The 24,002-nt window shown below is 37.0% G+C and overlaps 1 protein-coding gene and 1 long non-coding RNA gene across 4 annotated transcripts; one reads left to right on the top strand and one right to left on the bottom strand.

The window, feature by feature from the left end:
- Window positions 1-16,652: 16,652 nt before the first annotated feature.
- Window positions 16,653-17,087, bottom strand: LOC113291691 (high mobility group nucleosome-binding domain-containing protein 5-like). The gene has a single exon (XM_026541192.1). The coding sequence runs from the start codon at window positions 17,085-17,087 to the stop codon at window positions 16,653-16,655; it is 435 nt and encodes a 144-aa protein (XP_026396977.1).
- Window positions 17,088-18,950: 1,863 nt separating this feature from the next.
- Window positions 18,951-22,392, top strand: LOC113289842. Of its 3 annotated transcripts, none has more exons than XR_003331142.1 (7): window positions 18,951-19,199; window positions 19,616-20,552; window positions 20,707-20,874; window positions 20,964-21,059; window positions 21,149-21,268; window positions 21,388-21,537; window positions 21,770-22,392. It is a non-coding gene; the product is annotated as an uncharacterized LOC113289842 (long non-coding RNA). The 3 variants fall into 3 exon arrangements; XR_003331143.1 differs by having other exon boundaries at window positions 21,388-21,534; window positions 21,770-22,391; XR_003331141.1 differs by lacking the exon at window positions 21,770-22,392 and having other exon boundaries at window positions 21,388-21,763.
- The last annotated feature ends 1,610 nt before the right edge of the window (window positions 22,393-24,002 follow it).

Below are 24,002 nucleotides of genomic sequence, written 5' to 3'. Positions count from 1 at the left end.
GTACTTGACAAATAATACACAAACGAGCGCCCAAACACACAAACAATCGAAGTATGGACGAACGAGCGATCCATGGAAATAATAAAATAATTAATAAAATAAGCTAAGGCGTGGCACCGGGCCCACCGGCCGGTCATGCCATGGCCGGTCCCCCTTTTTATTTTATTTACTTTTATGTTATTTTTTTCCTCATCTCACAGGGTTTCCCTCACTTTAGCAAACTCCCTCGTTTGTGAGAAACTCTTAGGTTTCCAGGCTTTCATCGAACAAAAATAGGGAAAATGTGTCACGGGACCGGGACACCTAGCCGGTCGGCCATGCCCTAGCCTTGGCATGTCCCACACCGCACAGTTCCTTATTTTCACATATTATTATTTCCATCATCTCATGGAACTCCATCGTTTGACCGCAAACCCTAATTTTCAATATTTTCTCAAATATTGCTCAAACCATGGAAAAGCCAAAAGGTCAAACGGTCACACGACCGACTACAGGCTTCCCACATCAAAACTATATATTATTATTTTAATATTTTCAAATTATCTGTCACATGAGCAAATTTCTTCTTGCTCATTAAGAGTTTCAGTCAAAATCAAACTCTTCTGAGGATTCAAAATATTGCTCGAACGATCGTCAGAATATACCAAAACTCTCAGGACTGAGACATGGACACCGTGGTGACGCATGCATGCTTCCTTGACCGGCCAATGCCGACCCTAAGGCCTGCAAGGAGCCGGTCCCACACATTCTCACAATTTTGACCTAATTTGCTAGCAATCGCTCATATTGGGTCCAAACTCTCTCCAACTGACTGGGACTCGCTCAAACGATTGGCAGTTGGTCCCACGATCACCAAAGTCCGGACCCATGCCCTCTTGGTTGGTCCCTCACCTCTCCACAATTAGGTTTTACCACCTAACGCTCGCTCGAGCACTATTCTAATAAATGATCAACACTAGCATTTGATCATTCTTTCACCAACCGGTCATCAAAGGACCCTAAAGCACGCTCACTCGAGCACTTGGACACCACATGGTCTTCCATCATCCCATGTGGTCAGTCCCTCCTTTACTCAATATCCTATTTTCAATAATTCATCAATTGAAGAACAATTGATCGAAAATTAGGGTTTCGAACAAACGCTTGCTGAATCACAATTCTGAGCAGTTCAAACACTAATAATTTTATGATTGATCCGGCAATCAACATCTAAATTAATTATATAATATTCGACCCTGCCAATATTTTAATTAATTATTATTTGGTCACACTACCAATAATCCATCGAATGAGCAATACTTGCTCATCTGCTCGAATATTGATCCAACTACCAATATTCAGTAACTCATAGCAATACTTGATCAATTACTTGAATACTGATCCAACTATCAATATTCAGTAATTCACTGAACGAGCAATACTCGCTCAATTGCTCAAATATTGATCCAACTATCAATATTCAGTAATTCATCGAGTGAGAAATACTTTCTCAGACGCTCTATTCATATACTAATATTCAATTTATCGATCAATTGCTGGAGAAATATTTGCTCAAACTATCATCATTCATTCGAGAACTGTGTCCTAGCAGACGCTCGATCCATGAATCATAGAGCATCCGACTGTCATGCTCCACTGAACAAACTTAGACCCATCGTCTAATCAAATCAAGCGACTGACTAGTCAAATCCACATTAGTGAGACAATCAATCACATCACATGGGGGATATCAATTAGGGTTTTGGTCTGGTGGCCAACAACACGTGTGTTCACGATGAGAAATGTGAGTAAGTCGTGCAAGCAGTTTAGGGAGTTAGAAAAGTAGTGGGTGGACAATCAACCAACCCTCTCACGTACGAGGGACTAGTGAAACCAAGATTTCCCACTTTCCTACCCTTTCACTCGAGCAACCGTCATACTTACTGGAGATCAATGTGTTTACACTTTCCGGCAATATAAATAAGTCTCTGAGTCCATGATTGAAAAGAAGTACGAAAGCACCCAGAAAATCCATGAGATATATTAAACAGACAATCCATCGTTTAACCAAGAAATCATCGTGTGACCAACACTCTTTTAATCACTCAAACTTATTCATCATTTGCAGAAACCCATAACACATTCGCATATTATCATTGATCTCACACAATTCTTAGCTTTCCTCCTACAGATCAACCCTCTTCCCTCTTTGTGACAGAATTGACTCTGGAACGGCCATTGAATTGGTTTAGGCCGGAGTCCTACAGATTGATCACTCGAACTTAAAATGCAGTGCATCTGTTTGAGGTTAGGCAGTTTGCTCGGTTGAGGAGTCTTCAATCGCTCGATCGTCCCTTCGTTCCCTAAAAAACCAGCAAATCGTTTTTCCCCATCAAAAGCTGGAAAAAGGCGGTGCTCATCAGCTACAACATCATCAAGCTTAATTCGGACAGATGCATGGAGTATCAGAAGATCTTGAACAGACAGGTCACAGGGAGGAGATGGTACTCGTGAGCCCTTTCATTAACCGCTAAGGGGCGCGCGGAGATAGGCTGCTTGAACGAAAAGTTGGTCCCCGGATCAGATAGACGTGTCGCCCCCTTAAAGACAAAACGATCAAAACTATCCATGACATCCCCAATATCAGAGTTTTCCGAAGGAGGAAACCTATGGGGAACTCCTTTTTCAAACCCAACCTGCCGAGCTGCATGATAAGGGTTATAAGACACGGCGATGAACTTTACAGCGTAGAAACCAGGGAGATAACCAGGAAACACAGCTATCTCCGAATCAGAATCCGTCTCTGTTAGCAGCTTCATCAAGTCTAAATCTGTGTCAAAAGGCGCAATGAAATCATAATGCGTTGGGCCTGATCGAACGTCTTGGTAAGGAAACGGTACAAAGTCCTTGGCCACGTCCAAGTGCTTTCCAACATCACCCTTGGGTATTTTCCCTTTAATATTCCAAAGGGCCATCCGAGGATAGCCGTAGATAACGGGAACCCTCTTGACCGAACCATCATCTAGCCTAACATCCTCCTCACGGTGAATCGCTAGCTCATTAGGATCAGGCGCACATGGAGGAACATGCTCCCAATACCATGCTTGCATGAAGGAAGCCGGGATATAAGTCTCAATCTTGTGAGACGAACCTACTGTCTGAAGGTCCTGACAGAACAAGTCTATATGGCGATACAAGCCGCCTAAGAACATCGGTACAAGCGGGAAAGAGACGCAGCGAGACAGCAACACCGCCATCGGCACGAGTTCACACCTTAATGGTATCCTGGGGACTTTATTCAAACACATCATGACAGAGCCAAAATAAAATAAAAGCGACCAAATCCACGCGGGGATTTTTCTATTTTCGCTTGGAGGGGAGAACTTTTCCATCAACTATCTGCGGAGCCCAATACTTCAACCAAAGAAGAAAGGAAGCGCGGAGATTGGTTTTAGTAACCCATTCAGAACCAGCCTCTGTTGAAGGAGCTGACAAGCCATGAATCGCCTCATATGCAGGATAGAGCCAGATGGTAGTCGCTCGCCTGTTGGGCGCGTCGAAGGAACCTTCTTATCTTCAACCCACTTAGCCTTCCCCTTCACAACAGGTGAGAATTCCCATTTCTTGTCTGAGCAGCAAATTTCTTTCCCTCACTTTGCTTCGGCAACACCTGGTCTTTCCGCACCAATTTATGACGGGAATCTTCTTTACATTTCAACAAGTAAGTACACAACCTTTTGTCCTCGTCATTCAGCGCTCCATAGACAGCCGCTTCGTCATACGAATGACTACCGTGGATTGGAATCCCTGTAAGGGAGACTACATCCTCTAGAACGATAGTTTCTTCTCCACATGCTGTAAAAAGAGTATGAACAGGGGGAACCCAACGACAAAAAAGCCGTGTTATATCACGTATGCATCTATTCACTTTCCTCTTAAGAGACGAGTTTATAGCTTCGTCAATTTCCGCTCTACAAAGGGCAGCCGCGTGATCAGGATTGGAGCGTATATGGGATGCCCAATGCGACCACACCGAATGAGTCTTAGACTTGGACCGGATATCAATGAGGGGAAGATCATAGTCGCCACGATGAATATCTATTATGTGGCACCGTTTTAAACGCAAAAGCATCCATAATCTCTGACTCGGGTTGCATAAGCCATCCATGGGCAGAAGGATAAGGCAATACAGGAGGATTTAGAAGGCGAGGAACCAAGACATCGTCGAGAGGAAAAACGCGCTTACCTCCGTGGAGCTCCCTCAGCCTCAACACACGTTTCAGATCTGGCCCGCTTGTAAACTCCGCCATTGTATAAGATCTACCATCCGTTGGAGGAGGTAAATAGATTTCATCCTGCTCCGAGTACTCGGTCTCCTCAGAGCCCTCGTTCATAGTCCCTTCAGATTCACTAGATTCTTCAGACGCACTACTCGTGGAACTGCGAGTGTATGGATATGTTCAAGAGGGTGGAAAAAAAAGAAGAATGAAGGAGAAACAAACTAACACCCCTATATATAGAGAGAACCCCAGGGACTGAACGTGGCAGTTATGAAGAGATAATGGCAACCTACAAAAACCGAAATCGGCACGATGAAAGGTTAAACGTCGCCCATGATCATGGAATCAATGGGGAAAAAGGGATCCTCATCTTAACTGCTTGCGAAAGGTGGGGGCGCCCAAAAAAGACTTTTTATGACTATTGGGTCATTTAACAATTGACCCAATAGTCAGGGGACTAATGTTGATACATGAAAAATGAAACCCATTAACGGGTTGGGGGTGCCCCTAAATGGGCGGCTATGCCAAGGAGGAAATGTAGGGACTTGGGGACTAAGCCCTAGTACAACAAGAAAGTACCCATTCAAAGGAAGGATAGGAAAGGAATTAGTAAATAAGAAAGAGGTTATATTAAGGAAGGAGTGGCATTAGAAGTAATTAAAGAAGTTTAGGACACATGGCATGATGTCATAAAAGGAAGGGGCTTTTGGAAAGTCTATATAAGGAAGGACAAGGTACAATGGAAAAACAACTCTCTCTCACTATTCTAGGTAAAGTGAGGTCATTTGGTTGGCTAGGACAGGTAGAACCTCAAACCTAAAATCACCCCTCAACAAGGGGGGGTATTAAACTTCACACGTATATATTGTTACGTTTATAAGACTGTTGTACCATAACTTAGCCATTCTATTCTTCTGCTATAACTCATATACTTTGCTTATTCTTCAGCACATTAGTTTAGTCTTAGCTACACCTATTCTTTTGCATATTTCTGTTGTAAAAATTATCTCTTCACTAATGTAACCGAGTATATAAACATATCAATGCAGTAAATCTCGATACATTTGTATCAGATACAAAACCATAAACCCATATTTCTACACCACCATCTTCACCTCCACCTTTTTCCGGTGTCCATTTGGGTCGACCTTCTGCCCTGGCTCTTGTTATCATGTCTTCTGAAGTCCCAAATTGAATTACTATTTAGTTAAAGTACGTACTTGCGCTTGAGTCTCCTTGAGCAATACAATAGAAGCCCTGACATATTTTGAATATGTGATGATATCACAAGAGGCACGTCATCCCATATTTCTAGTTTTCCTCACCAGTTCTATAAGATTCCTGTCCTTGGACTAATTCTGAGTGTAACCTTCTAAATACCTGCACCTCTCTAGTAAGGAAGGTCAAGGGGTTTGAAATGGCGCTGAACTTGCAGATGAGATTTGTGCCTCGAGAAATCAAAGTAAAAAACATAAGTGAGAATTATATAAATGCCTTCCTTTTTCACGGGCTTCACAATTGCCCTTGTCACACAATAAATATACCCCTCTCCATCCAAAGCCCATCAGGGGTCCATTAAAGAATTTATGAGATTATAATTATACCCTTCATATAATTATTACTCTAATTCCGAAATACAGTTATCAACGGAAAGAAATAGATCTGGAGAGAGAGAGAAAATCTGATCGAGAGAGAGAGATTCAGTTCTTCAGCTCAGAAATTCGAAAAAAAATCTAACAAATCTAGGTTTTCAATCGGTTCCTTCAGCTAATTCATCCTCTTCCTCTTCTAATAAACCTATTTTGATTGATTTACAGAGAGAATCAGTTCCAGAGAGATAGTAAATCAGTTCATCAGCTCAGAAAAAAAAATCGAAAACTTATCTATGAATTCTAGGTTTTTAATCACGAGAAGTTTTTCCTTCATCTCATTCATCATCTCCTTCTTCTACTAAATCTATTTTCAGTGATTTAATATTTTGATCAGTTAAATCTGAGATCTGAATTGAGTTTCTTCATCAACAACAGATTCAATCGAAATTTCTCGATCTGTTTTTCTGCAACAAATTGGTAACGGTGATTAGTTATTGAAGATGAGTAGAAATTTATATTATGTTTGCATGTTCCATTTGTAGTTTCTAAATTCAGTTTTTGTGTTTTTTATGTTGCAGAGAACGAGTTTTTGGAAGCTTAATTCTCTGTGATTGATTCTATTGGATTGATTGGTTCATTTGCATATTATTTGAATTCGAAATTGTTATTCATCTCTGAAACAAGTATTATTCAATTCTTCAATCTGCAATCTCCGGTTTTTGTTTTTTGAATTTATGTTTTTTTACTTACATTTGTTCATGATTCAATGTTAGTTTTATAATTCATGAGTTTTGTTGATCTTTTTATGTTCTATTATTTTAATGTACTTTTGCATTTATGTGGATGAATTATTAGTGCTATTATTTGGATAATACTGAGTCTTGAAGAATTATTTTTTAGAATTCTGAGTGTAGATGAATCAGTTTTGGTATAATTTTAACTTACTTAGATGTTAGTGTTATTAATTAGAAGTTACAATTTAGTGTTGACAAACTCAGTTTACATATCTTAGTCTACTATCTAACATTCGACAGTGAATATAACTTTCATGAGGGGGCGCAACCCCCGAGTGATGCGCGACGTAATGAATTTGTACCTTAGTTTAGGTTTATGCTTTTTCTTATTGTTTGCAGTGATTTTTCTTAACATGGAGCATGTATGTTTATGTAGTATTTCATGTTGCAAGTTCACATTTGCACTGATTGCATGCTAATGTGATGTGAAGTAACATTTTATGATGTTGTTCATGCTGTTGTTGACATATCTTTTTCATTGTTGATACAGTTTTGTTGAATTAATTTTCATTTGTTGATGCAAATAACCTGGATAAATTTTTGATTATGTTTGTTGATGACTCTTTTATTTATATCAACATTGGTTTTATGATGCTTTTTTGTTGGATCAACTTTCATTATTGATGCAAATTACTGGATAAATTTTTGATTATGTTTTGTTGATGGATTTTTTATTGTATCAATACTGGTTGTTGATGCAGTTTTGTTGTATGAACTTTCACTGTTGATGCAGTTTTGTTGTATCAAATTTATTTTTGTTGATCTGTTATGTTTGTTGCAGGCCAAAGATGGTTGTTGCAGAGTTCATTTTATCCAATTTGACCGTATCACATGTTGTTTCGGAGTCAACTACTGTTCGCGAGATGATTAGTGTGGTGAAACAATACTGGCCTTATGTCCCTGAAGACCTCATACTTTTTGGTTACGCTATAGATGGAAAATCACATGTGATCAATCACAATTTGGAGTTGAGGTTTTTCATTCACTACTGCATCTCCAAAGGTATCGATGTGGTGAAGTTTGACATCCAGTTTAAAATTGTTGTTGATTCTGTTCCATATTCTTCTTCTGTTGCTCCTTCTTCATCATCATCAAGTGGTGTTTCAAACAACGATGTGGCTATTGTAGAAGATTTGACAGATGATTCATCTTTGGTCAAAAGGGTCCCCAAGAAATCAGATGCCCGAGACAACATCTTAACTGGAGTAGGGCAGGTTTTTGAGAGTAAAATTGTTTGTCGTGATAGTATTAAGAAGTACGAATATCATAGTGGTTACAAACTTGATGTACGTAAGAGTGACAAGAAACGTTACACTGTCCGGTGTATTAACAAGGAAAGTCAAAGTTGTAGCTGGAGGTTTCACGCATCTCTCGTTGCCAATACTAAAGGTGTATTTCGGTGCAAGAAGTTTCAAGGAGAGCATTCATGTGATTTAGCTTCTTCTAATCCCGCAAAAGTCAGGATGTAGATGAATTTCGAGCATCAAAGAAGAAGAAGACTGCAGCTGATGTCCAAGATCTGCTCCATCTGGAATATGGTATTGATCTCACGTATAGTCAGGCATACCATGGTTTAAAGTTCACTAAAGAGTTTCTTTGGGGTGATGACATCAAGTCTTATTCAGACCTTCTTTAGTATAAATATTCAATTAAACGTTATAATCCTGGTAGCGTCGTCAAGTTTGAGTATGATGGTGAAACGAAGCAGTTCCAGAGGTTTTTTGTTGCTTTTGAAGCTTCTATTACTGGTTTCAATAAGTATTGTCGTCCGATGTTGTTTATTAATTGTAATTTCCTCACTGGAAAGTTTAAGGGCGGTCTTATGGTTGCTTGTGGAAAAACTGGTAACCAAGGTATGTTTTTTAATCTTTTTTCTATTTTTTAATTATTAAGTGTTTCTGTTGATTGCATAACTTCCAAAACTTTTGTTGTTTATCCCATAGTTTCACTTGTTGATACCCTAGTATGTGTTGTTGATCTTATAATTTCAGTTGTTGATCCCATAAGTTAGTTGTTGATACCATAGTTTCACTTGTTGATCTCCTAATATGTGTTGTTGATCTTATAATTTTAGTTGTTGATCCCATAAGTTAGTTGTTCATACCATAGTTTCACTTGTTGATCCCCTAATATGTCTTGTTGATCTTATAATTGCAGTTGTTGATCCCATAAGTTAGTTGTTCATACCATAGTTTCACTTGTTGATCCCCTAATATGTGTTGTTGATATTATAATTTCAGTTGTTGATCCCATAAGTTAGTTTTTGATACCATAATCTCACTTTGTTGATCCCCTAATATGTGTTGTTGATATCCCATAAGTTAGTTGTTGATTCCACAATCTCACTTGTTGATTCCATGATACATAATATTTGTTGTTCACCCCATAAGTTGTTCATGTATTTCAGTTTTATTGGTCACTTTGTGAATTTTTGGTCTTTATTTGTCTGTTGTAGAGATCTATCCAGTTGCATTTGGAATAGTTCCCTGTGAAAATTGTGCCAGTTGGGAATGGTTCTTAACCAATTTGAAGGGTATTATCAGACCGTGGAGCTGGCCTTTTGAAGCATGTCCCTCTTGTCTTTCCAAAAGTTTTCCATTATTTCTGTTTGTACCACATGAAAGGTAATGTTCCTGTTCCAAAGGGAAAGAGTAGGAAAACTGTTGTGAAGCTTTTTGAAGAGTGCTACACTGTGTTAACAAAGGAGAAGTTTTATGCTGCTGCCAAGACTATGAGCAATCTGAAGTTGGATTCAGTTATTGGTTGGATGATAAAGATTCCATTCCAGAACTGGGCTGCTCATGCGTTTCTAGGAGAAAGGTTTGGTGAGAACACATCAAACATTGCTGAAAGTTTTAACAGTGTGAGTAAGCATGATAAGCGGCTTCCAGCACTTGAGCTTCTTGATTCTATTCGTGCATATGTAATGAAGCAGAACTACAAGAGGAAGGTGGAGTCTGGTAAGTGGACTGGAAAGCTTACTCCCCGGATGCAAGCTAGGCTCAACAAGAGGGTGACTGATTACCGTTTTTACAAGTTCCAGAGATCAAGTGTTAAAGTTTTTGAGGTCATTTCTCCTACTGGAAAGCACTTAGTCGACTTGTATGCTAAGACTTGCACTTGCAATTGGTGGCAGAAGCATAGTTTCCCTTGCACCCATTCGATGAAAGCGATGTTGCAGATTGGGCCAGATGAACCTTACAAGTACATCATACCATATTATACCACCGAGTATTATAGAGGTATGTATGCTCGTCCTATCTATCGTATTCCCGGCAGTGAGAGGCCGCCTAAAATCAATGAGGAAGGTTATGTTTTGCCTCCCAATGGCGGGCGTGAGTCAGCTGGAAGGCCAACTACTTCAAGGTATATGGGATGTCGAGAGAAAGTTCGCAAGAAGAGGAAGTGTAGTCAGTGTGGAAGACTTGCCTTCCACAACCGTCGTAGATGTCGCAGAGCTCCTTTGGCTCCTCATGCACCCGTTTTTCGCAAGGAGTCTAACTCCAGAATGATCAACTTCTTGAGGAGGATGTTGTTCTGAAATTTCCCTCTTTTTCTGAACTTTTTTTTTTTTTACTTTTTTATGCTACTTTATGGATGATTAACATGGATGTTAGCTCTTTTTATTGTTTTTCCTATTTTGCTTGTTTGGATTTGTTCTGTTTTTAATGATATACATTCTCTTTTGTTTATGAATGTTATTCTTGTCAGTGTATATATGTTTGCAGGTTCCAGGCTTACTGGTTTTTACAGGGAAAAAGTATTATGTAAACAGTATCAACAAATCATTGTTGATCATATTCATGTATCAACTTCCATTGTTGATGCAATAAAAAAAAGAACGGTTATGTAAATAGTATCAACAAATCATTGCTGACCATATTCATGTATCAACTTCCATTGTTTATGCCTAATAAAAAGAGAATGGTTATGTAAACCGTATCAACAAACCATTGTTTATCATAATCATGTACCAACTTCCATTGTTGATGCCCAATAAAAAGAGAATGGTTATGTAAGCAGTATCAACAAACCATTGTTGATCATATTCATGTATCAACTTTCATTGTTGATGCCCAATAAAAAGAAAAAAAATTGCATGGTTTTATTTGTATATACAAGTTGTGCATACCTGTAATTACCAAAGTTAGTTTCCATGCACTAAGTTCAGCTAAAATTCTAGCAGCAATCTTCACTCTCTTCCTGTTTATCTTCTCATGGTATTTAATGCTACTACCATTTGGATCAAAGCAGTGCCCACGCTTCACCAAACATTTCGTAAATAAACAGATGTGAAGTGCATACCTGCAATTTTTACTACCAACATTCATGATAAAAAGTTGCATAGTTTTATCTGTATATATACAAGTTAACTCCATGATCTCTGCGTACCTGCATCTTTATTACCACCATTCATTCACTTTATGTGAAACCAATCAGTTATTCATCAATTATTTTTTTGACCCATTGATTTTTGGGACCAACTTCCATTGTTGATTCCAAAAATGGATCAACTCCCATTGTTGATTCTCAATAAAAATGAAAACAAATCATGGTTTTATCTGTATTTATAAGTTAACTCCATTAGCTGAGCATACCTGCAATCTGTACTACCAACATTCATTCACTTTCATAACCAAACCATTCATTCACTTGATAATCACTTTCATAACTATTAGTAATATTAATTCATAACAAACTAGTACTAAACACATCCCCAAATTGTTTAAGAACATAAACATATTTTCAGACATATATTTACAGTAACTAAAAGATGTCTTTTCAAACTAACAATTTAAATAAATTAGCAGACCTACACAGAGCAACTAAATTACTTACCAGCATATGTTAAACTACACCTAAGTGTGTTTTCACTAATCTAATGGTTCAACAGAATCTTGTAGGTTGAGTACCTCTTCGACTGAGTCTGTAAGTTCTTGAACTTGCTTACCTTCAATTGGTTTAACAGAATCTTGTATGTTGAGTACCTCTTCGACTGAGTCTGTAAGTTCTTGAACTTGCTTACCTTGTAATGGTTCAACAGAATCTTGTATGTTGAGTACCTCTTCGACTGAGTCTGTGAGTTCTTGAACTTGCTTACCTTCTTCCAAAGTTGGTTTCCATGAACCGAATTCAGCTAACATCCAGACAACAATCTTCACTCTCTTCCTGTTTATGTTCTCATGGTATTGGATCTTCTTACCATCTAGATCCCAGCAGTCTCCATACTTCACCAAGCACTTCATGACCAATCATACGTGCATTGCGCAGTCCAAACCCTGTTGCTTTGGTACCGTGTAATAGTCTAAAATTGTAGTTACTGGTTCACCTGTCTCAACATCTTTTATACCCATTTGGTTTAGGACTGGAGTCAATGTTTGGACCATGACATTGTACTGTAGTGATAAATGGTGTTGAAGATCAACCACCTTCCACCTATCAATGTAAGAAGCACCCAATGGAAGGGTTTCTGATCCGGGTCTTGTAGACAGATCGGTATCAACAACATTGCGTCATTTTCATCCACTGGGTAATTTTTCTTCAACTTATCTGGAATCCCACTTGTTTCCACTTTATTTGCATCTTTGCTTGCTACTTCACACCTCATTATTTGTTGCATCATTTTCTTGGCATTTAGTTTGTTTTTGACAGATGAAAACAATAATTCATTCATTTATGCATCATGTATACTTGAACCATCCCTAGTACACTAAATTGTTTCATCTCACCTAAATAAGGTTTCAACTACGATAATGTAGAACTAAATAAGTTTATGTAACAAGTTATTCAAAAGACAGGTTAAGAGTTTTCGTGACTTACAAAATAATTTGTAGACAGAATTAAGAGCCTCTTCCCATAGTATGCCGGCTTAGATGGATTTTGCATCTTTGATTGCAGCATGTTGGTGTAGTAGTCAGCAATCTCACTGTTAATGTTCTGGTTATCCATTAGATATTGGAGATGCCTTCGATAGACGATCTCTTCCAGTACATTGTTGAAATAAAAGGTACATGCTCTGGTACTGCATATGGAAAGATTATGTTAATCCCTGACATAATATAACATATTATTTGTTGAAGCATTACATATTAGAAAATTCTAGCTGCAACTTGGATTTTACAATCGTTTTTTTCGCAGATATTGCATGGGATCAACTTTCACTGTTTATACCTATAAATAAACAGGAAATTTGTTACAGAGTTACGTACCATTGTTTTTCTTGCTCAAAGAACGGACGAAGGACATGTTGTTCCGCCATGGTGCAGGATTTCCAGAGGTTGAGGTTTTCTGGCTTCTTCAGTGGTTTTGGCTCAGGTGGCGTCACATCAACTTAATCATCAAGGTCGATTACTATCGGTTCTTCTTCAAAACCTCCCACTTTCTTCTTTCCTTTTCCTCCTCTGGTCCTCTTCCTCACTTTATTATCAGGTGTGTATTTATCAGGCGCATTCCTTGATGACCTTGTGTTATACCTCCTTGCTCTTCCAGTACCTTCAGACTGATTCCTTTGCCTTTGCATCGCTTCAGAATCATCATCATCTTGGATGGTGTCTTCGTCTTCAATTGGTCCATCAATTTCATCTAATTTGAATATAACTTTAAGGTCTTCCAACATATTATCATCATCTGGAGTTTCAGAATCACCCTCTTCTGTTTTCTGTGTAGGAGTATATTCTGTTTGTTGAGTCGGAGCATCTTCCATCTTTTCTGGAGGAGTAAGAGTAAATATTCCGGCAGCGATAGCACCAAAACTTGGGAAGGTTGGGGTAGTACCTGCATGGAAATAATCCGATTAGATTAACAGGCAAGAGTCTTATGTAAAGAGTATCAACATATTATTGTTGACTCATTGTTTTATGGGATCAACAATTGTTGTTGATTCTTATATTGTTAGTAAAAAGGTATCAACATCTATTGTTGATCCTATCTGATTGGATCAACTACTGTTGTTGATACCATCAAATGGTATCAACTCCTCTTGTTGATTCCATTTTTATTTGATCAACTACTGTTGTTGATCTATATAACATTTGCATTAAAACCAAAAACAAAACTAGCATTATATCTCTAGTTTCTATACAACAGAATTTCATATGTTATAGTGTTCATTTGTCATAGTGAAAGAACCTAAACTTAAACTTGTTTAATTAACATTGCATTTTGCAGAGCATAATCATACTTGCATACATTTTCAAATTGTGCAGAACATAAATTGAGTACTTCTCCAACTGAGTTAGTGAATGGTCTTGTAGGGACATAACCTGATCTCTCTGGAAGTATAGCCTTAAGTGGAGGAGTTGAATAAACAAGTATATCTCCCACCATCTCCGCTTCCTGCGTGTCTGTACTCCTTTCTCCTTCCTTTACTTCATTCTCCTCTTATAACTGTTGAGCTGATTTACTAATATCTGCAATTACATTAGCAATCTATAGATTCACTTCCTCATCTGAGTTACCAGTATCTGCAACCACATTAACAATCTGAAGATTCTATTCCTCTTGTCTTCTTCTTTCTTCTTTTGCTAAATCGAATCCCATCCTCCAGATTGACAATAAATTTGGGTCTACATCTACATTGACCTTCAATCCACTCTGATAACCCTTCTTAAAGCTTTTCTTCAAATCAGTTTCACCTGCATCTGAAAGTGACAGTGCCAGTTGACTTGATTCTTGTTCTTCTTCTACATTCAAGTCAGCTTCATTCTGTTTTTCAGATGGTTCTTCATTTCTAACAGCTTCCAACTCAGCTTCAGTCTCCTATCCAGATGGTTCTTCACCTTTATTCTCCACTGGAGTTAATTCAGTCTCAAGCATATCCTTGACTGCTCTCTTGATTTCCTCTTGAGTACTCTCTGATCTTGCTCTTGCTCTATGGAGATTTTTCTCCTTTTCTTCCCATTGCTTCACTTCTTCAGCAATTTCTTTAAGTCTCGCTTCATCTTCAGGCTTCAACTGCATCTTGTCTTGGTGTTGTCAATAAGTTTCTTCATGAATATTATGTTGCTCATTGATGTCTTTGCTTGTCCCCTCCTTTGATATGTTATCTCCTGCTTGTCAAATTCAAGATTAATGTTTTCCTCTGTCAGATCCTCATTCCTTTGCCTCTCTATTTCCAACTGTCGTGCTGGTGCTGACAGATCAATCAAATACATCTCTTCATCTGTCACCGGATCAACAAAATCTTCATGAACCTGCAAATCGACATAAAAATACAGTTAGCAAAATATTTTTTTTGTCATTAATATTTTTTTTCTCAATTTTTTACCATAATATATGAAATTGCAGCAATATATAACTGGAGTACATTTCATATATGATGTCAACTTCCATTGTTGACACAAACAGAATGTGGTACATTAGGCTACTGTGTAAACATTGGTTGTTGACTCCATTCAATTGTATCAACTTTTATTGTTGATACAGAAAATCTATTGTTGATACACAAAATCTATTGTTGATTCCATTCATTGGTATCAACTTCCATTGTTGACACAAACAAAATGTGGTACATTTAAGTTACTGTGTAAACATTGGTTGTTGACTCCATAAAATTGTATCAATTTCTATTGTTGATACACAAAATCTGTAATACATTTCAGAATGCAACTCAGTATTCATTTATAATCACACATGAAATCACACTTGTTTTCTTAATCATAATTTGAACCAACTTTAATTTTAAATACATAGATTCAATAAGTGTGCATAATCATTATTTTTCTATAGTAGATTATCAGTTATTGTCTAATCAGTATACATACAAATGTATCAACTTCAATTTGTTGATATACAAACTTTGTTTGTTGACTCCCTAAACTGGTATCAACTTCCTTTTGCTGACATGATAAAAACTGAAATCTATTTGAAATATAAATTGAGTCAATGAATATTTTACCTTATGGGTGAACCAAGTCATGTCTATGCTATTGTCAACTTTATCTCCAAATTATTTTACCAGTTGTTTGCATATTGCATGTTGGCTCCATCTCAGGAATCTTGGAGTTGCGCTTTCAAAATTTGACCTCTTTGCGACGAACTTTTCTGTATGTTCGCCGAACCAATACTGCATACAGAGAATCAATGAGGTTAGTTTGACATACATTATACATTTTCATATGTTCAAAAATAAACATTATATTAAATGAACTTCTTTTTTTTTTTACCGGCAGTAGAGTGGTGCAGCCAGGAACACTTCCATTCTTTCCTTTCTGCTTTCCAATGTATTTAAGCAAATACTGTACTATGTGATCTGGCCATGAGACTTTGTCCATGTTCAAAATATGAGGAAGCCAATTCTTTGCAATTCCTGTTTCACCAGCATCTGTGAAGAAAACAACTGTGCACAGACACATAGCAAAAAGTCTCACAAAATGCCGTGGGTCAGACTCATCGTTAGCGACATCTTTTAGTTTGCGCTCAGTTTCAGCCTTCGTTATTTTACCACTGGTATCTTCATATTCCCCTTGTCTGAACTTGTTCTTTAACCATGTAGTGATTACAAGATCATTCTTTTTATTCAACAACTTCTTCAACTCTTCACTCTCGATGACCCTTCTTATCTTAAAGATTATTGCAAAATCTCTTGGTTCTAGTGAACACTCATAAGCAGTTTTGTTTTTTCCAAACCTGAACTTGTTTGTTTCCTTATCGAATGCTCCAATAAGTAGATGTATTGCAAGGACGATTTTGGTTAACCACTTATCATTTGTTATATCGATCACGTCTGCTGTGTAGAATGGGCTGATGAAGTCCCAGAACGTAGTGCTTTCCCATTGATTGTCTTCTTCTTATTTTTGGGATCTCCTACTTCAAACAGGTTGTATAGAAATTTATACATTTCCACCAACGACATCAGACATGATTTGAACTTGGTTTCGTTCTTCCTATTTCGACCTGCATACATGTAACTCATTCATTTATTTTTATATTTAATACAGAAATGAACTTAACTATATTGTAGCATACAACTCAAATCAAAAATAATATATAATTCATTTAGTTTTACTTTAATCTTCTTCCTCCGTTTTGCCATCTGCAACTACTTTTTGTTCTTCTGATTCTGATTCGGATTCTACTTCTTCATCCTCTGAATCATCATCAACTACCAGCTTTTTCTTCCCTTTATGTACTGCTTCTTGTTCATTTTTTTTCTTCTTCTTTGTCGTTGCTTCCTGTATTTGTTCATTCTTCTTCTTGGTCTCCCTCTTTCTTTTTGTTGATCTCACTTTTTGACTCTCTTGTTGCGATTCGTCTTCTTCTGAATCTGCTTCTGGTTCTTCATTTCTGCTCTTTCTTCTTTTTTCAACCTGTTGCCGTTCTTCAAGCAACAACTTCTTGTTCCCTCTCTTCCTTTTTGGGTCTACATCTTTATCAATCTGTTGTGAATCATCTTCTTTTATACTCTTCGGACTTACCCTTGGTGATCTTCTCACTCCTTTCATTTATTTCAAACAGCATTAATGTATTCAGCTATCTTATGCATTCAATAATCACAACAACAGTTGAACAGCTAGTAAAAATGGATCAACATCTGTTTTTGATCCTATCTAATGAGATCAACTCTTGTTGTTGATACCATTAAATGGGATCAACTCCTATTGTTGATTCCGTTTTTATGTGATCAACTACTGTTGTTGATACTTATGTTATCAACAATGGAAGTCATCTATATAACATAAGTATTAAAACCAAAACCTAAACTGAACTAGCATTATATCTCTAGTTTCAAGCATTCAACAAGTTGATGTGAGGATTTTACACCATAGATAGGGTCAATTATGATGGTATCAACATCTATTGTTGACTATAGTTTTCAAATGGTCTATCATTAGCACCAACAACATGGACAACATCAACAACATAACATTATATCTATAGTATCAACAATTTTATGGTATCAACACCTATTGTTGACCACATCTATGGTTTATCATTAGCATCAATAGCATCAACACACAATCATAATTACATTTTGTTGTCAATTTTTATTGTTAACATATTGACCCCATCAACAGCATCACCAACATCAACAATTGATGAAAGAACACCATCAACATGAACAACATCAACAATTGAAGAAATCATTTCTAACCTCTTTCGTCTGAAACTGCAACTGGTGATAATCTCTTTCTTATGAAAACAGATACAAAATCAACTCCAACTAACCTAAAATCAAAATCATTCAATTAGATACATTATTAATGAGATACCAAATCAATTCAAACATATTAGTAGCAGTAATTCTTCATAAATCGTACATGCAACAACTTTTTTTTCTTCACCAAACTAAATCTGATTTCAAAACCGTAAGAAATCAAAATCAAAATCTTTAAAACCATCATCGAAACAAAAATCTTCACCCAAACAGTAAGTAGAAGATGAGAATCGTATTTTAACTCTTTGAATTTGCTGTTTGAATCTTCAAAATCAGTAAACTCTACTTTTCAATCATTTTTGTTCTCTGATTTTTTGATTGTTGAAAATGAAACTGATTACAATGAAATCATTTACTTAGATTTATATACTATGACGGTTTATTCAGTTTCGATTTTACGATTTCTCTTTTGATTTTTGGATTCAATTTTTTTTTCTTCTGCAGTTACAGAACGAGAGAGAAGAGATGAAGAAGGAGAGAGAGAGATCGTGCGATGTAACGGCTATAGGAGTGAATGCTGTTGCGGCGTCACGTTATAATCTTTATTGTATGCAGGGACATTTTAATAATCTACCAATCCAGATTTTTAAAGAGAGGGTATTATTATTATGGGAAAGGGTATTTGTGTTGGGCCTCTGTAATAGAGGCATTTAATTAATTGACCCAAAACATAACACACACCGACAATGTACTAACGACGCCAAAAGTTTCTTGATAGGCAGATACTGTTCTTCTTCTTTAGCCGGTTCAGTCTTGGTTTGCCTATTATTAGGTCGACCGAATGAAGCGAAGGAGAACTCTATATATAGTGACTTTGTGTCAATGTGGCACATGACTTTATTTCCAATCTGAAGAAAAAGATTGGATTTGGACCATTTGGTGTCCGGAACGGATTTCAATTTTCAATCAACGACGAAAGGACCACATTTTCAATCACCTCTGAAATTGGCGTAAATAAAACAGAAACTGAAGGGTGAGTAAATCTGGCAGACTGAAAAAAAGGACACAGAAGGTGAAAATATGTTAATTTTTGAGGGTGTTTTGGTAAAAAATGAGTAGAGGTTAGAGGGTCGAACCCAACCACCTCAAGTTTTCATTTTTTTTTCCTTCTTTTTTTTCCCTTTCTTTCTTTCTTTCTTTCTTTCTTTCTTTCTTCTTCTTCTTCTTCTCGATTTATTCTGAGAACAACAATCTTTATCAACCGGAGATTAATTGGAGGCTTCGAGATTGAAATAAGAGGAGGTCGATCCTGCATTAGGTTTTTCATATTAGGCCTTGAGATTTTATTGAATTGATAGGTGTTTTGAGTTGCTATGGATGAAGAATGAAAGGGATTTGTTATCGTGGAGTGGAGTCAATTGAATTGTTATCGTGGAGTCAATTTCATTCAGAATCAAAGGTAATTTAGGGTTTCTTATTTGATTTTCTTTTAATTTGAAATTGAGTATGAATTGATGATTTATTTCATGGGTGTGTTTAAATCGAAGTTGTAGGAATCGTATGTGGTTAAGTTTTGGGCTCTTTGTACCATTGAGTTCCACATAATCTTAAGAAGTGTGGAATAATATACTGCTGAAAGTTGATCCGCCCAGAAACATGTGTATTGTGTCCATGTATAGTTTCGATTTGGAGCTAGGTTGCGTGTGTTTATTGTCCATGTAAAGTTTTGATTCAGTGGTAGGTTGTGTAAATTAAATGATCATTCGGAGTAGTATGTATGTTTGAGGTTGTACTTTGATCTGTATTATTCGCCATAAATGAAGATTGATTTTTGTTTATTTAGTTTATGACAATGTTATGAGCCAACTTTGCCAGAGATGAAACATTACAGTTTATGGAACGCCTGGATATCGTGTAGCTATGTGACGGATTATAGCAGCTTTTCCCGGTTAAAAAGAAGACAAAACAGCAAAAATGGTTACAGCTTAGTAACTTGCAATTCCCTGTAGCTAAACTCCAAGCAGATCATGATGTCAGAGCAAAACGGTTTCTAGCTTAAATCATTGATATCCATATCCTCCTCCCATCGCATGGCACACATTTTTGAGCACTACTTTTTATGGACCATTTCTGTGTTTATGAAGCATCCACATAAACTCACAAGTTGACAACACCCATACCCTGGCATGGATAACAATCATTATTGTGCAGCATGGTGCATAAAAAGGGTGTCTATTTAGCTCCTACTTTTTCATATTCATTTCTCAATTTGCTGTGTGAGCGAGAGAGATTGAAAGATATCCATGGTGGGTTCATTTGTTAGAGGAGCTCAATCCATCATGGTGGCTTTAATGAAATTGAGACCTAGGGTCCCTAAATTTGATATTTCTGTGTTGAAACTTGAAACCAACAAGAAGAGGATGGAGATGGGTTTTGTTGAATTACAGTTTTATCTTGCTGAAATTGCTGCTTATGGTAATACATAAAGATCTTGCTGAAATTGCTGCTTGTATCAAAGAGTATTTTGAGAAAGCTGTTGTTACTGGTGAGCCTGTCTCAGATCTGCTTGAAATCAGCCGTGCCCAGTAGGACCGGAGTTTCTGCCAATTGAAGAGCAAGTTAGTAGTTTTGTTTTTGAATGAAAATTAAATTTATTTCGGTTAAGATTGATTGGGGTTTCACATCAAAACCTCCTTTGGAGATTAAGTATCAATTGGATACAAGCGTGCTTGCGGAACAAGGTCCGAAGAGTCACTTTTCCACATTGGAGCGACTCTTGGCATGGGAAAAGAAGCTCTACCAGGAAGTTAAGGTATGCATAATTTGCTTGTTTGTGACACAAAATTGAGAACCACTAGGATATTGAACATTGAATTCATTATAAGTTGGCAATTTGACTTTTGATAATTCAGATTTTATGTGTCTTGTCGAGTATATGTAAATAGAAAACACCTTCCTCTATGCAGTTTACCTTGTAACTGGTGATCGAGGAGGACAAGTGGTTTTGTTTGAGAAAACAGATGGGAAAGATGTAAGTGTGTATTAAATCCTGTCACTTGCTCTATGCAGTTTACCTTGTAACTGGTGATCGAGGAGGACAAGTGGTTTTGTTTGAGAAAACAGATGGGAAAGATGTAAGTGTGTATTATATCCTGTCACTTGCTTGGTTTCTTATGTTCATGATTGCTGCTTGATGAGCTTAAGTGAAAATTCCTCTATGCAGTTTACCTTCCGCAAGGAGCTGGAAAAAACGGATTATTCCATCGCCAGGCATCCAAAATCCCGTTACAAGACTGAGTTTCAGAGTCATGAGCTTGAGGTACTAAAGACATGGATTTTGATATTGTTTGTGGATAACTGCAGCGATGGTCTGTTTTATACTGAAATCTTTCTTCTTCTTTCTGCCAGTTTGATTACTTGAAAAGTTTGGAAATATATGAGAAAATCAATAAAGTACGGTGGTGTCAAACATCCAATGGTGCTCTTTTCCTTCTTTCAACAAATGACAAAACAGTGAAATATTGGAAGGTGCTTGAGCTATATATATATATATATTTGGACATTTTGGTCTTGTGCGGTGTTGCTTTAGATTATTGGAAGCTGTGGAACATGGCACTAATTTTAAGCTCTTATGGTTTTGGAGTTAGGTTCAAGAAAAGAAGATAAAGAACGTAGCTGAGGTGAACTTAGACACTTCAGGGGCAAAATCAAATGGAGGAATTCCTGGAAAAATTGGAGCTGGATCTGACTTTGTATTTCCACCTGGAGGAATTCCTTCTTTACATTTACCAGTGGTAGTTGTAATCTGCCCAATATTTTGTTTGTATTAAGTGACAAAACTATAGTCTATTAGATAATCCATTACACATTTACTCTAGTTTTTTCAAGTCATGAAATTCCCTAAATTCTCAGGAGGAATTCAAGATTGATTTGTTTTTTAAATCTTCAATCTCATTCCTCTTTTTGTTAGAGAAATACAGCTTGAATGTTGTTTTCAAACATTGCCTTGGTTTCTTTGTTTTTGAGCAGATTGTTGGCCAGGAAACAAACCTTGTTCCTAGATGTCGAAGAGTATTTGCTCATGCACTCGACTACCACATAAATTCCATTGCAAATAACAGGTTCAGTTAAAATTCATTGCTTCTTTGTTAATGAGGGATTGATGTTAGTTGGTGTCATTTTTCAGTGTGAAGATTAAAGATTACTCTCATTGTTTACAAATTTCAAATGCATTTCTAATACGCGTCTGTAGCTTTCATGTTAGTTACATTTGCTTGTTGCCGAAAGTTTCTAACATTCTACACCTATAATTAGAGAATTTCCATATGGTTAGAACTTCAAGTTTCGTGCTGCACTTTGTGAGAATGATATCACAATGCAGATTTTCTTCGTTACTCGTGCAATGTCAGTCAAGTTAACAATGATCTATAGTTTACTTCTGATGATTGATTTCTTTTGATGTGAATCCTATTTCGGTAGAATTAGATTGCGTTTGTCAGGAATAGTACGCAGGGATGGAGTTGTGTTTAGGATCCAGTTTTACTACATGACTGGTTCAGGAATTCTGTCAAACACCTGCTAAGCAGTTGTGTATACCGGGTGTCGGAGATTGAAGTGTGGAACTTAAAGTTTCATTGAATCATAGAGTGGGTACCAATTATTTGAAGAATCGCAAAGGGATGTATACTTTTCGAGTCACATTTTCAGTTAAGTTTCCGCCAGAATTGTATTCTACATCTCTGAACAGTTTTCAACTAAATTCAATTTAACTTTTCAACCGTATACAATTTTAGAAATTTCTTTACAAAGAAATATGATATCTTTGCTTTACAATTCCGCTTTACAAAATTTACGAGTCCGACTTCGTGCCATAATGACGGAACTAAATTGTGAGTATAAAATTTAGATTTGCATCAATTTTTTCGATCGGTCGTTCCACCGTGGTAGCGATCATATGGTATTATTTTATTCTTTACAAGTTTCTTTCAGCACTTTTACAACAACTTTTTTAAAATATCCAACTACTAGGGATGGGATGGGATGGGATGATGAATCATGTCATTTTTATTTTGATGAGTTCAACCTTTCCTTGTACTTGCCTAGAGTCGTGTCTGTTGGAGAGAATTGGGGACACAGATCAGATTAACCCATTAAAATACTGTGAGGATTTTCTCCCACTTGGTTGCTTCCAACTAACTACTAAATAGAACAGCAAGTCCACTCTTGTTGAAAAGAATATTGGAAACAAGTAAACTCTTGAGCTCTTTAGGGCCGTGCGAGCACGAGTAAAACATATATGTGATTCTGTATTCTAAGTTTCTAAAAAGATAAAACAATGACATGGTGGTCGGATGTGGTGTGTGAAGCTTCGAGAGGAAATCGATGGACCGCGCAACTCGATTTTAAGTGACCCTGTTGAAAACAAATCACAAACTCACATAATTGTGAAATTGTATCATTTTAACCGATTCAGTAGTTCGGTCTTGGGGTCACGTTTGTAGTGATGACATTTTTTTTTCTTGTTTTTTTTTTGCTAGGCAGGTCCGTCCTGTCCCTGGCAGCTTAGCCACCGGTTTATTTCCCACTGAGTAAATTCGGTCCTCTTAAATTCATGTTAAAGTTAGTATAATTTAAGTTTGAGCGGAGACCCGAACTGCTGACTTCCTATTTGAGAATCAGACTCCTGACCAATTGGGTTAAGCCCCGGTGTTTAAGGGACTCTTGGGTTAAGCGCCCCTGACATATGTTTTCACTTCTGGTATTAAAAAAAAACTAAAGCGCCTCCAAGAGAGAAAATTTTTGATGGGGCATTTTTGGATGGGGTCATGGGACCAATAAAAAACAACCATTTGTCATTAAGTTACTTAACTAATTAATCTTTATAGAACAAGGGTGTTCAAGGAAATGTAGCATCTCGTAATTATCTGATTAGGGAAATAAATATGCAATCTTAATCTTGTTTCCGTATTTATCTGATTCTTCTAAAAACTCAAATCAATTTTGAACTTTTTTCTTAAAAATCAAATGCGTTTGTGATTTCTACTCCACAATTTCAAGTTCGAAAAATCAAATTTCGAACCTTCTTACGGATTTTGATCACAAACCAAAAATAATACGCGACTATAAGAAACAAACCCGATATCAAAAACCTCATGTTCATCCAAAATCTGATCATCAGTAACCCTAATAGCAGAATGCAAACTGTAAACTCAAAATAGGATAATGAAAGAAACAATAGCGTCTGTAATATAAAAATCACTTA

The sequence above is a fragment of the Papaver somniferum genome, chromosome 6 (assembly GCF_003573695.1).
Source record: "Papaver somniferum cultivar HN1 chromosome 6, ASM357369v1, whole genome shotgun sequence".
Taxonomy (NCBI): Eukaryota; Viridiplantae; Streptophyta; class Magnoliopsida; order Ranunculales; family Papaveraceae; genus Papaver; species Papaver somniferum.
The sequence above is the reverse complement of the archived record's forward strand: the minus strand, read 5'-3'. Positions and strand labels throughout refer to the sequence as shown.